This window comes from Protomyctophum bolini (assembly GCF_963924005.1).
Source record: "Protomyctophum bolini genome assembly, chromosome: 23".
In the NCBI taxonomy this organism is placed as follows: Eukaryota; Metazoa; Chordata; class Actinopteri; order Myctophiformes; family Myctophidae; genus Protomyctophum; species Protomyctophum bolini.
In genome coordinates, this window is record NC_137884.1 from 16,360,743 (window position 1) to 16,375,742 (window position 15,000).

Genomic DNA, 15,000 nt, shown 5'->3' on the forward strand with positions numbered 1-15,000 from the left:
GCCTGTGTGATTGGCTCAGGGGTGGGTCCGGGGGCGGGCCTAGGCCAGGAGAACGAGGAAGGGGAGGAGGAGCCTGTTATCATGGTCGCTCCGCCCCAGCGAGCGTTCAGCACGTTGCCATCTGTGGACAGCGCTGTGGAATCATGGGACGGCTCCAACATGGACAGCAGCTACACAACTGGTACGCTGTGTGTGTGCGTGTGCGTGTGCATGTGCGTGTGCGTGTGCGTGTGTGTGTGTGTGTGTGTGTGGAAGCATCATCCTGGATCATGCTAGATTTACTAGGATCCAATAGGAGTGCTGTTAGCCTGGGGAGATACAAGCACTGAAGTGTTCAAGGTTGTGCTTCATCGATACATCTTGCGTACCGTACGCATCTAAATGACGGAGCGGTTGCACAAACACCCGCCCTGGTAGCACTCTTTAATGCATTTTTTTTGTTTCATTTACAAAGTTAACAGTCAACAGATGTTTCATTATTAAATTCAAGTGCCGCTGTGTGTCTGTCCACTTCCGCATTCCGCACTAGAGCAAAGCGCCTCCTCACAACGCCACAACGCACAGATACGCCGGCTACTTTCTAATGTTTTGCTAATTTGCGCGACAGATGTATGCATATGACGGTATAGCGTTTCAAACTAGTGAATTTAAGAAGAAGATGATCAGGTAATAATTGTGAAAATAATAATAAAATTATTGAAACAAAGAACTAGTGAATTGTTTGCTATACCGTGCTGCTTGTTTATGTTATGGATAAATACTCGCACAAATACAGGTACACGAGAGTAAAACATATTTGTTTGGCATTCTTCAGACGATGCAGCAGCATAGATGATAACAACAACAGTACTAATGATGAATCCGTAAACAATATTTAGAAGAAAGAAAGAGAGAGAGATAGTGTGTGGACTCGAGCAGCATTCAGCTGATTGCTTTTTAGGGTGTCATGTACCCTAAATGGGTGCACTGCAACACATGTCTAATCTATATCGTATATATCTAAACAACTAACCAACACTGTGTGTGTGTGTGTGTGTGTGTGTGTGTGTGTGTGTGTCTGTCTGTGTGTGTAGCTCCTCTCTTCCAGTCCTCTCCTTATAGCTTCCATGGTTGGCGTAATGCCAAGACCACCAACAGCCAATCGCCTTCCTCCGTCACCCGTCAGAGGACCAATCCACTGTCAGACCTCGGCCTGAGTGACGACGAATGGGACCGCCCACCTCTCAGCGGGTAAGAGGTTTACATCACATGTATAGCAATGCAGAGTATAGAAGTAAAAATATAAATACCTTCAAACTGAAATAAATCATCCTGCTACCCTAATAGACAGGGGTACATGAGCACCTGGCCGTTCATTCGTGCTCTATCTCCGACCAAGCCACACTTCCACCACACATCTCTCTATGCAAAATAAAACCTGCACACTCCCACAAAAGACATAGACTACATTGCATTCGCCAAAAATGTCTTCTTTACTGTTTAAATATTACTTTTCTGAAACACGCTATTCTTGCTCAACCTCAACAGCCTACGTCAGAATCGTCATGTTGGCGTCTACTACGCCAACTACGTTCACTTAATGGGGCCAGTCCTTCACAGTGACACACGCGTTAGATGAACCACGCGACCGGGATGGTTTCTACCCCTCAATGTCGTGCCTACTCTACACTGCCATCCCAAGTCCCCTCCCCCTTTCACTGCTCCTGTGTGTGACCTGTGAACTACTCTCTGACTGCACTGTGGCTTGATTTATATGTGCGAGGTTGAAATGTAATGCACATAAATTAATTATAGGTCCAGCAAGCAAATCATGATTGTCTGTTTGTGCTCAATAGGTCACCATCACATTCCGATTTTAGGTGTTGTGTTTTCTATGACATTTATTTGGGCCAGTAGTTTCATATCTATCCTTTTTCCGACCAACACAGAACATGCTAACGGTGTTAGCGCGTTAGCATCCATCTTGCTTTTGATTTATATGTGCGAGGTGGAAATGTAATGCACATAAATTAATTATAGGTCCAGCAAGCAAATCATGATTGTCTGTTTGTGCTCAATAGGTCACCATCACATTCCGATTTTAGGTGTTGTGTTTTGTATGACACTTTGGCCAGTAGTTTCATATCTATCCTTTTTCCTTTGACCAACACAGACCATGCTAACGGTGTTAGCGCGTTAGCATCACACAGCTTACAGCGTCAGTGTTGCATGAATACTTTCAACCATGACAATGCCGACTACTTTTGCTACACACACTTCCCAAGGATTATGGAGATGTCTTTATTTTTTTTTTAAGGTTGAGAAATGAAATAATTATGGTCGTTTCTAATCTCAGCATTTCACAAGAGAAATACGTGGATGCCTTTCGCTGCGCTGTTGGCGTTGCCATGTCTCATAGAAACAAGTAAATAGGTCTTTAAAAATAATCCCAAAACAAGCGCATATAACAGGGGTCTGTAACCTATTTTAAATGAAGTGCCATGTTTTTATTTTCTAGATAGTGAGTCAGCCACAAGCTCACATCACAACAATAATCCATGTAATAATCACAATAACAATACTAATAATAATAATCATAATAATCCTGCTACCCTAATAGACAGGGGTACATAAGCACATGGCCGTTTATCCAACAGCTTTCTCCGACCCAACCACACTTTCACCACACATCTCTATATGCAAAATAAATTCGGCACACTCCCAGAATACATATAGGCTACATTTCATTGAAAGAAATGTCTTAATTACTGAATAAATATTACTTTTGTCAACCACGCCATTGTTGCTCAACATCACCAGCCTACGTCAGAATCGTCATGTTGGCGTCTACTACGCCAACTACGTTCACTTATTGGGGCCAGTCCTTCACAGTGACACACGCGTTAGATGAACCACGCGACCGGGATGGTTTCTACCCCTCAATGTCGTGCATTTGCTGCGCCCTTCTGATGCTGCGCCACGCCTACTCTATACTGCTCCATGCGACTCCAACAGCGTCAGCAGCAGCAGCTCCGAGCCTCCGTCAGAAAGGCTGCCCACAGCACTGCACAGCCCCACACCCAAATGAATCGAATGAATGAATAAGGCGCTTATATCGCTATTGCTCAGTGGATGGGACATTTACATTAAAAGCAATCGGATGGACGCGTGGATAACGGCATGGTTGTGTGCAATCGGAGGGAAAGCTTCCATAATACATATAGCTTCCATGCTAGCTGCTTCAGACACAGGGGAGGGGAGGGAGAAATAGTGCGAAATAGCGCTTATGCAACAATTACCCTAAAACACAAACACCTCAACTCGATGTCATTGTGAATAAGAATTTCGAGCGAAATAATAATTTTTGGAAGGACACTTTCACCCAGTATGAAGCTAAATGTGGAAGCCGTGTGTGTCACACCAAAACGGCTGACCTATAGAATCCTGTAACCAGCCTCTCGCACTGCCTGCGAGTTGGCTCCGTCTAAGGCTCCGTCTTATGAGCAAATTTAGAACTTCCGGTCTGACAGCTAGCAGATTTAAGACATCCGGTTGCTTTCAGAATAAAATAAGATTATTTAATTCGTTAATTAAATAATTTTTACATTACATTATTAGTATTATTATTACATTACAGTTATTGTAAAGACACACATTATGTTTCTGTGTAAAAATAAGTAATTAAATAACATAAAAAAGTTATCTAAATGGATAAATGCTATTCACTGGAGTGCATGGACTTTATAAAGTGGACACTGGACAAAAGACGGCTCCGCCAGGCAACTATCTGGACATACCCACGCGTTTGGGAAGATGTCCTCTACCACCCCACAGTCTCCGCTAAGCGGGAGAGGTGTAAAATTCACAGCAGCAGAGCTTCTACTGGGGTCAATGCAAAAAAATGTACCGTTTCCGGACCCAGAATGGACACTGGACAAAGAGGCCTCCGCGAGGCAACTATCTGGACATACCCACGCGTCCGGGGAGATGTCCTCTACCACCCCACAGTCTCCGCTAAGCGGGAGAGGTGTAAAATTCAGAGCAGCAGACCTTCTATTGGGGTCAACACTCAAAAAAGTGCCGTTTCCAGACCCAGAATGGACACTGGACAAAGAGGCCTCCGCGAGGCAACTATCTGGACATACCCACGCGTCCGGGGAGATGTCCTCTACCACCCCACAGTCTCCGCTAAGCGAGAGAGGTGTAAAATTCAGAGCAGCAGAGCTTCTACTGGGGTCAATGCAAAATAAATTACCGTTTCCGGACCCAGACTGGACACTGGACAAAAGACGGCTCCGCGAGGCAACTATCTGGACATACCCACGCGTCCGGGGAGATGTCCTCTACCACCCCACAGTCTCCGCTAAGCGGGAGAGGTGTAAAATTCAGAGCAGCAGACCTTCTATTGGGGTCAACACTCAAAAAAGTGCCGTTTCCAGACCCAGAATGGACACTGGACAAAGAGGCCTCCGCGAGGCAACTATCTGGACATACCCACGCGTCCGGGGAGATGTCCTCTACCACCCCACAGTCTCCGCTAAGCGAGTAAATGGGTGCTTATATTTCTATGTGAAATGTGGTGATGCTGGCATCACAATAGATGCCAGCATCACGCTGCCTCCGTCTAATAAGCACATTTACAACTTCCTGTTTGGAAACCGAAACAGATGCTTCTGACATTTGCCTGTGCGTGCTTAATCGTTGTACTTCTGAACACATTTCCCAAATCTCAGTGATTTATCCACACATCGCTCTGTGTGTGTGTGTGTGTGTGTGTGTGTGTGTGTGTGTGTGTGTGTCGCGTCGCCCTCCAGCTGCAATTGCGAGTGTGCGCTGTGTGCAGGGCACACTACTGAGTTTAAAACCACAGCTGAAACATGAAGTGGAGTCTGTCAATTCCCGCAATTTCCTTCTTCCCATATTGCGCTGCAACGACACTAGGATTGAGCCCCCCGAAGGGGGGCGAAATTCTAGTATTCTTTATTATAATGGGATGTTAACTCGGATGGCCACGGAATTAAAGACGGGGTGAAATGTTTAATTTGGGCATTTTATTTTGAAGTTTCAGCTTGAAACGCTGGCTTTGAAGTTTCTGCTCCATGCGTCCTGCGTGTGTTTGTTTACAAGTCAGACAGTTGGCCAGCTATACCAGTTTACTGCTATGTTGCTTATTTCTACCCTATAATGTTTTCAGATACATATTTTAGCATGATTATTACGTTTAAACCGAGTAATACATTGTCTGGAATGAGAATTAAAAGGGTTGTTAGGTATGCCCATATCCATATGATATTTATATTTATGTATTTTATGAAATCCCAGGTGGCCAGGAGCGTGTTTAATGTGGTTTTGAGCTTTGCTAGGGCCGTTCCACTGAGGGTCAAACTTAAAGGGGGTGTAAGACAAGTGATTTGTTTCATACTGTGCGTTCATATCAAGTGTTCCCATGCATTCACGGCAGTCTGTTCAGGCTATGCTTTGATGCTATTATGATAAAGTACTTTATTGTCAGTTCACACTGAAATTTGTCTTGCGACCCAGCAGTGATGTGATATAAATGCGTCTTTGTGGACCTTTCTCTTGTGATTGGATGAAATTGGTACCCCGTACTGAGAATGCATTTTCTGTTTACTACTACAGTAAATGCACAGTAACCCATGTTACTGAACAAGCAACGATTGACACACACACACACACACACACACACACACACACACACACACACACACACACACACACACACACACACACACACACACACACACACACCGAATCCAATGACAACTTGTACTTCTCTCCTTTAACGTTGAGTCCTTTGATGGCTGAACAACAGTCCTATCCTGGAAGCACAAGTGTTATTGCAGGTGGGGCATGTGACTATAGGTGCTAGTGGTGATGGTGTCATCCATGTGTAGGTGCCATAGTGCTATGGTGTTGATGGTGTCATCCTTGTGTGTGAGTGGTAATGGTGGTGCTGTCATCTATGTGTGCGTGGTAGTGACATCCCATAGGTGTGTAGGTGTGTAGAGTAGATTTCGCTGTCTTCCTGATGGCTTCCTCATCGCCTCCACTCTGTGCAGTCATCTATGCAGTTTAGCCTCCTCCGGGAGTTCAGGTCTAATATTGCCCTTCCTTACTTTACGACACGTCGCAGCACGACTCGTTGCGTGGTTGTAGACCCGAGCGCAACCAAACATAAAATGATCTCTTCTCCGCTAATCCCTGCCTAACATTTTAGTCGCTTGACGAAATTGTCAGTATATTTAGTCATAGTTTTAGTCATCATGGCTTAAGTTTTATTTAGTTTTTATGTCGTTTTAGAGTTAGACAGTGAAAAAAAGGTAGTCGACGGACATTTTTCGTCATAGTTTAGTTGACGAAATCAACACTGATTCTGAGCTTGTGCCCAAGCCAGCTATCACGGTACCGCCTGTCAACCCCGCTGTCATGGTGATGTTGACAGATGTCCCGTCCTGTGGACTGACTCACTGGAACAGTGGTCCGTTGTGGTCGGGTCATGTTCCATCGCAGAGAGTTAAGAGAGTCTCATTCCGTCTGCATTGGCCTGGCCAACACCATCACCATGTCAACCAAGCCTGTTGTTCTGGTCCACCTGTAGCATTACCAAGCGAGAGGATCTTTCTCGTCAGTTCAGGTCTTGCTCATGGCAGTAATGTTGCTGTTTTATCACTTCAGTTCAGCAGCAACCGGAGACGTTCTCCGATGGCATCTATCAGGGTTGCCAGAAGAGACCAGGAGAGCTATCACATGCCATGCTGCCATTTTTAGGTTTATTGCCTTCGTATTTCATCCGTAGTATGGAATGTCTGGATAGGTGTGGGAACGTATCCAAGAGTATTTTGAGGCCACCTTTTGTAGACCCCCCTCCCTCTCTCTCTCACACACATACACAGACACACATGCACACGCACACACGGCCGGACACACACATACACACACACACACACACACACACACACACACACACACGTATTACTATACTTGCGTAAGCCGAATGGTGCGTTCACACGGGCAGACGTAAAGATGAATCGGAGTGTCATTTGGAGGAGCTACATGCATCATTGCGTCTTTGCATCGTCATGCCGCTGAATTCCATTGACCAAGAATGGTAGACTGTATCTTTGCAGATTCACAGATTTATACAAAAGAATGCTAAGAGGATAACCCAGATAAGCCTAAGGACTTGTTTACATTATATATCATGTTAACAAGCATGTCATCATGTCCACCAACATTCCATGGGTACAAGTTCCAAGTCCACTCCAGCATTGCCGCCCAGTGTCAAAGCACTTTCCAGGTCCAACGCCTCTCTTCCCGGAAGCTGGTCACGGGAGGGCAGCGTCGGCTGTCTGTATGCTCCATCAGTGAGCAGCACCTTCTTGTATACAACCTTGCGATCGTATTGAAGCACACAGTCCAGAGATTGTCTACACCCACGGCATTAACGGTGGTAGTTACAACGGGGCAGTTTAACGTCATGCCCAGGACGCGCACACACACACACACACACACACACACACACACACACACACACACACACACACACACACACACACACACACACACACACACACACACACACACACACACACACACACACACACACACACACACACACACACACACACACACACACACACACACACACACACACACACACACACACACACACACTCACACTCACACTCCTCCGGTGATCTGTGCTGTCTCTAAATAGGGGTGCTCAGTCACCCAGGGCTGCCAAGAGCTGCCTGCCACTCGGTACCAGCTCTAAGCGTCAAGTGAGCCAGGATCGCTGTTTTCGCCAAATGTTCACCCCAGAATAGGGACCCGAGGAGGTTGTTGTAAGCTATAAGCAATGCTAGAGCGTTGCAAGCTGATTGGAAGCAGACATCCACATGCATCACTGCACTCTGCAAGCACACAAACACACACATTCTTTGTTCTTTATTGAAATTTGGCGGAGTACCGCTCAAGGACATGACGTTGACGCTTTACAAATCTGTTTACATTCTCCGTGTATGAAACAAGTGTTGTGATTGGTCGGAAAAATAGCGTATCCGGGGGGGAAATGCATCTGACGGATGTTCCGGACCGATACTTCCGGCTATGCAGCCTTATATATTGTGACCAGGCTTTTCTCTTCGCAGTATGGCTGGGACCGAGGCTAGATCCCCATTAGCTTGAGATTCCTCAACCAATCGATTTGTGTTAGACAATTCATATACCGTGCATATGCATAGACACAAACACACGCACTCTATTGCAGTCTGTGTCGTCTTCCCTGGTCCCACAGTGCACTGTTTAGTATATCTGTACTGTAATCTCTTCTCTGATTGGCTGTGTGTTTGTGTGTGACCTCTGACCTCTGTGGCCTGCAGATTCAGCGTAGGCCATGATGGAACAGAACCTGAGCAGGAAGAGACGTTCTGGTCTCAGGCCCTGGAGGACCTGGAGACGTGCGGACAGAGTGGCATACTGCGAGAACTGGAGGTATATATATTCTTCTTATTTGCATAAGACCCGAGACCTATTCTACAAAATGTCTTCTACAAAATGTCTTCTTTTGTGTTGTTGTGTTTCCTCTGTGTGAAAAGCAGGCAGGGGGTTATGGGTAATGTAGTTACTGCATTGGGTTTTGTAATTGCTGCAGAACCAACTGCTTCACAGACGGTTCAGTCAGCAGTTGACTGTTGTCATGGTAACGTGGTCATGACCGCTTCTCTTCCAGGAGGAGTCAGGGCTGGACACAGACATCCATGTACTGGTGGTATCTACTCCCCTCCCCTCTCCTCTCCTCTCCTCTCCTCTCCGTAGTTAGAGTTGTGTACAGCATGACAGAGAAGCCCTGCAAGGCCTGATAGGTGGTTTGTTCAACTGACGAGCAAACCGATGGAATGGCTGTGTTGAATTCTTGAATTTGACTGGCTGAGACTTGGGCATGCCGCGCGACCCACAGTGATCATGATGACTGACTTCATTGGCTTATGCTGGATTGGAGGGTTTTGCTGTGTGTCCGTTTTGAAGCTGGCTAGAAGTTCACTAGGACCTAGTCTCTCCAGCCAGACTGATGACTCACGCAAGTTTCGAATGCTTTCCGTCATACAGTCTCTGTGCAAAGGAAGCACTGAAGCCGCCTCCTCCTCTCTTCCGTCTTTGCATTCGAGTTGTCCTTCTGCAAATCAAATTAATCAAAGCATAATAAAAGCTTGCCGCTTATCAGAAGTGGAAATTCTAAAATATATTTTAAAGGTGTTTTAAAATATATTTCCGTGAATGGAAATGACGACAAGATGACCGCTTACGAAATCTGCTTTAAGGCGGTGTAGTTCCAGACTCTAATGTGGAGAATAGTAGTCTGGCCACGCAAGACTAAAATTGGCTTACTGGATTGTAGGTTTTTGCTGTGTGACCGCCTATATTACAACTATGACGAGGTTGACTTCCTGTTTGGATATTTGATTGTGTGTGTGTGTGTGTGTGTGTGTGTGTGTGTGTGTAGGCAACCATCATGTCAGGCTCTAGCCTCAGTTTGAACCATGACCCTTCACCTCTGAGGACCACCCTGGGAAGACAGGCCAGCTTCCAGGAACCCAGCTCATCTCGACCGCAGGTACTTGTGACCTTTGACCTTACATCTACTGTACAATACAATAATAATACTCATATTACTATTCAGATTTTTTAAAGTTGCTATATACGTTTATTTACAAAAACAAACAGCATGAGTTGTAGATCTGCTATGTTAGCCTGACCCTCAAGAATTTGATGCACATGCAGGCTGACCGAAATGACCTCCACCACACTTTACTTGAGTACACACCAGATAGATAAATAGAAACTTCTCTTCGGGGAAAGTCAGCATGCTGAAATATAAGCTATAAGCTTACCGATGATGTCACTGCTGGGCAGTTGTCTGAACTGTCCACAGCCCCCCCTCTGAAAACACAGAGTGAGTAGAAATGGTGCTAGTCCAGTGTGCTTACATAGCATACATTTTCATGTCAAGGACCCCCAAAGTGACACTAATTAGCCCCCCATTTGAAGAGATATGCCAGGGACCCCATAAGAGAAGATTTGTACGGCTCTAGCAGTGATTCTCAACCCGTTTCATTTCAAGGACCCCCAGTTTGACGTGCATTAGTCGACGGAACCCCATTGAATGGCATTTCTATCGCTGAGACCCCAATTTATATTGTAAAATCAATGTTAATTTAACTCTGAGAGTGTACAAATGGAACCAAATGGACCTATAAGCCAGGTCCATTTGGTTGCCCATTTGGTTCCAAACTATCATTTAGCTGGGGACCCCCTGGAACTCCCTCAAGGACCCCTGGGGGTCCCCGGACCCCACTTTGGGAACCACTGGCATACAGACATTGATGAATATGGGAACGTACTGACAGCAGATCTATGTGCACGGTGTGGCATACCTACTGTACGTACACTCAATTGATTTCATGGCAACGTTCTGAAATTTGATAGACTCTGCTTCAGCTCCTTGTTTGCAGAGCATGACACAACGCATTAATAACAGCGGAAGGTGAATTGGTGTGAACATGTCCTGACCATGACTTTGACCAGTGTTGATTTTGACAGCCAAATTTAGATTTTAGTTTTTTAGTCATAATCTTTTGAATAGTTTTCATAAAATTTTAGTCACATTTTAGTCACCTGGAATGTTTTAGTGTTAGTTTAGTTTTAGTCGACTAAATATCATAAGATTTTAGTCGACTAAATGTATTTTGGCGGTCTTTTGGCGCCTTGTGAGCTTGTAGATCTGCTATTTTCAGCATGCAACCAACTGTAAAATGACTTATACTGGATCTCTTGTCCACTAGTCCCTTCCTAACATTTTAGTGTAGTTTTTATTTGTTGACGAAATTGTCAATATACTTAGTCTTAGTTTTAGTCATTCATATAGTTTCCATTTAGTTTTCGTCAGCGAAAAAAGGTAGTCGACGAACATATAGTATTAGTCGACAAAATCAACTCTGTCCAGCACCTTAGTGAGATTGCATAGTGCATTGCAGAGTGCATGCACTTGCCTTGGTCTAACTTGGCCTCCCCCATACATTCATTATGGTTCTAAAACACTGCCAGAAGGTCAGCACAGCAGCGGTTCCCAAACAATGTGCTGAGTCTGCTGACCAAGGTGCATTGTGGTGGTATTGTAGAGGGATTTCACGACAGCCACACATTATTATTGTTGCAATTATGTCAACTACCGGTATACAAAAAGTGATTAATTGACTTAATCTGTACTTTGTGCACAGTCATTTCTCAATACAGAGGCAAATTTATTTTTAAACTTTTTATTTAGAGTTTGTTCATATGAATTCAAGTGATGTGTTATAGAGGCTAATTTAGTAATTTACGCGGATATTAATACAGGGGTGCCTTGGGATTTTGACTTGGCCTTTGGTGTGCTTTGGATACTGTCAGGGTGCGTTCAGAGGACCCAAAAGCAGTACGACCAAAAGGCAGGATTCACAGTTCAGGATGTTTAATAAACTAGAACTTAAACTTCCCATAAAATGGGGCAGGCAAAATAAGGACACAGTATACACGCCGACATGAAATGACGATCTGACAAGGAACTGAACAAACTGGGGTATATAAATAGACAAAGACTAACTAGACACAGGTGAACTCAAAATACAATCAATCACAGGATAGGTTAACAGAACTAAGAGGACACAGGTGAAAACACTGACACATCACAAGGTAGGTGAGACAAGGTAGGGAACAGTAACTAGGCAGACAGGAAACACTAGGGACCATACTACAAAAAACAGATAACAGAAAACCAAACAGAACTGGAAGACAAGGCAAAATTCTGAACATAACAGAATAACAGAATAAGACTGCAGTATTAGTAAACAACTTCCTTTCTTGACTTAAGCAAATACAGAACATAAATCAACCACATAACCATTAAGGTCAAGCCAAATATTAGTCCAGTGGTTTGGACCTAAGTCAATGCTCAAATTCAAAGGCAGAGGAGCGAGGCGTGACAGATACAAACAAATACTATGCAGATCTACAAGCTCGTAGATCTGCTATTTTGGAAAAATCGTGAAAGTGTGCCGCAAATCTTTGAATAATATATTCTTCGTTTTTAACTCAAATCTTTGCTTCTGGGGGTGTCCCTGGAACAACATATTTTCAGATGTGCAGCCAAATTTCAATGACATGAAATAGTTTGAGCACCACTGATATAGAAAACTTTTAGGATTTAGAAGATTTTTTTTTTAGAATCGGCATCAGTCCTAAATGGGTTAAAGGGATTGTGACATCTTTATTTATTTTTAGCTTAATTGCACACAAAAACCTGAACTTTTAACATTCAGTAGTTTTTCTGTGGTCTGGGGTTTTCTGGCTCAAACAAGTGCTCTGATTGTGATGTAAGAGCCAGCAAATCCATATATGACAATGGGATTTGCCAGCAGATGTCACTGTTTTCACTGTTTTGAATGTTTTCATTGCAGGCAGCTCAAAAGGCTTCACAGACACAGAGAAAATCCCAGACCACAGAAAGTCCACTGAATGTTCAGGTTGTTTGGATGTAATTGAGGTCATAAAACCTAAAAGATAAATGAAAGTTACTGGTAATATCATGAAACCTTTAAAAGCACACCAGCAACTGCATCTAGTGGCATTTACTCATTTAGTGGCTGAATGTCGTCTATTGCACATCATAATAATGTGAGCATTGTTTTCCAGGTGACTCCTCGCTCCAACACGTTGCCCTCTGACCCTCATCGCCGAGCCTTCGCCATGAGGAAGATGAGACAGGAAGTCAATGACATCCTCACTCAGAGCCCTGTGGAACTCCACAAGGTGACATTTAACCGCCTGGACCCTCCAGTCTTTTCCTCACACGGAGCCCTGCAAAACTCTTGAGTTTCAGCACGTGCTTTGTTTTTTAAACCAAACGTCCCCTGGTGGCGTGGAACATTTAGTTATTTTGTGAATGGAGAGTGAGGGCTGGCTTATTGGTTATTCTCACTCGTACGATATGGGCTATAGCCCACGGTCCAAAATGATGAGAAACGAGGCTAACTTTTTTTTTCAAAATTTCAAAAAACATGGGCTATAACCCATCGTTTTTGTCATTTCGTCATTTTTTTCAAATCCTCAAAAATGATGAAAAACGGCGCGCTATAGTATGCCGTACGATATGGGCTATAGCCCATGGTCCAAAATGATGAGAAACGAGGATAACTTTTTTTCCCAAAATTTCAAAAAACATGGGCTATAACCCATCGTTTTTGTCATTTCGGCATTTTTTTCAAATCCTCAAAAATGATGAAAAACGGCGCGCTATAGTATGCCGGACGATATGGGCTATAGCCCACGGTCCAAAATGATGAGAAACGAGGATAACTTTTTTTTTTCAACATTTCAAAAAACATGGGCTATAACCCATCGTTTTTTTCATTTTTTTCAAATCCTCAAAAATTATGAAAAACGGCGTGCCATAGTATGCCGTACATCTAGAGTCTAGAGTCTAGAACTCTAGATAGTACAACTCTATGTTTAGATTGTGTGCAGTGCAGATTATGCAGACATTCTCCAAAGCAATTCTGGGTCCTAAATTGTAAAATGTAAATTGTTTATTTATGTATTTTTTGTAAATGGCGTTCCAGGTCACTCTAGAAAAACTGTCGGATCTGGACGACTTTGGCTTCAGTGTGTCAGACGGTCTGTTGGACAAGGGAGTTTATGTGAACAACATCAGACCTGGGGGTCCAGCTGCACTGGCGGGCCTACAAGCATATGACAGATTGTTGCAGGTACACACACACGCACGCACGCACGCACGCACGCACACACACACACACACACACACGCACACACACACACACACACACACACACGCACACGCACACGCACACACACACTTTTGGGCCAGAGAGAGAGAGCAATAAATATGCAGTTGTAGTTTTCAATTCCAAACTGGTTATTAGCAAATACAGTACGATACAACATTTGGGGTAGACTCAGATTGATCATCTCTCTCTCTCTCTCTCTATCTCTCTGTCTCTCTCTGTGTAGATTAACCATGTAAGGACCAGGGACTTCGACTGCTGCCTGGTCGTTCCTCTCATTGCCGAGTCTGGAAATAACCTGGAGCTCGTCATCAGCCGGAACCCCGCCTCCTCTTCAGACACAGCCAATCACAATGACGGCATGGCCTCTGGCCACGTCTCTCAGCCCAACAACAGTGAGGCTGGCCTGTCAGAGCTCCTCGTTAACCATGGAGAGGAGGGGCCTCTCAGCTGGAGCCAACCAGGAGATGGGATAGGGGTGGGGCATGGGCAGGTTCATAACGTTCTAACATAACATTATAGGAGGAAGGTGGGAAAAAAGGCATTAAGCCAGTTTGAACCGGTTCTAAACTGGTTCTATACTGGTTTAAAGCAGTTCTAAGCAGGTCAGATATGATAGAAGAGACGAATGAAAACTTAGATTAGAAGAAAAAAAACAATTAAAGGACTAAACCGGTTTAACTGGTCCAAACCAGATGGCAGTAGACCCTTCATGGTGCTACATGCCTTCTGGACCACCTGTGATCCCTAAAACCCCTAAATGTTTGACATTTGAACTGCGACGCCAGCCTGCACACAGAGCCTCCAAGCCAGTGGTTCTCAATGTTTTTTTATTTTAAGGACCCCCAGTTTGGTACGAATTAGGCCACGGACCCCCATAACTCAGAGTGGGTCCATGCGGTTCCATTTGTATGCTCTCGGAGTTACAGACCTGTGAAGGCCAATTTGTGCTTTGAGCGACAAGTGTCAAACGACATGTCACACTTGTCTGTCTGACTTTTGAGCATTCATACTGTCTGCGACTCACCGACACGACACCATTGCCACAAAGCGTGAACAAGGAAGTGGATGTGGTCTCGTGCATCTTTCCCTACCAAATCAATCAGAGTATGCAAGCTTTTATGAAGGCGTCTGCAACCTTTCATTTGATGCAATCTGTTGTCAC

The 15,000-nt window shown here is 44.4% G+C and overlaps 1 protein-coding gene across 3 annotated transcripts in view; it reads left to right on the plus strand.

Moving 5' to 3' along the window:
• grip1 (glutamate receptor interacting protein 1) overlaps positions 1-15,000 on the plus strand; it is a 76,494-nt gene that overhangs the window by 58,473 nt on the left and 3,021 nt on the right. For 2 of the 3 annotated variants that reach the window (XM_080757655.1, XM_080757656.1), the window contains 7 exons: positions 1-181; positions 1,074-1,230; positions 8,382-8,493; positions 9,503-9,613; positions 12,727-12,843; positions 13,653-13,799; positions 14,062-15,000. The exon at positions 1-181 is cut by the window's left edge and continues 14 nt beyond it; the exon at positions 14,062-15,000 is cut by the window's right edge and continues 3,021 nt beyond it. In XM_080757655.1, coding sequence (XP_080613781.1) covers positions 1-181; positions 1,074-1,230; positions 8,382-8,493; positions 9,503-9,613; positions 12,727-12,843; positions 13,653-13,799; positions 14,062-14,349 — 1,113 coding nt within the window. In that variant the 3' untranslated portion in view covers positions 14,350-15,000. Of the gene's footprint in view, positions 182-1,073; positions 1,231-8,381; positions 8,494-8,731; positions 8,771-9,502; positions 9,614-12,726; positions 12,844-13,652; positions 13,800-14,061 lie in introns of all 3 variants that reach the window. The other variant, XM_080757654.1, reaches the window with a different exon arrangement.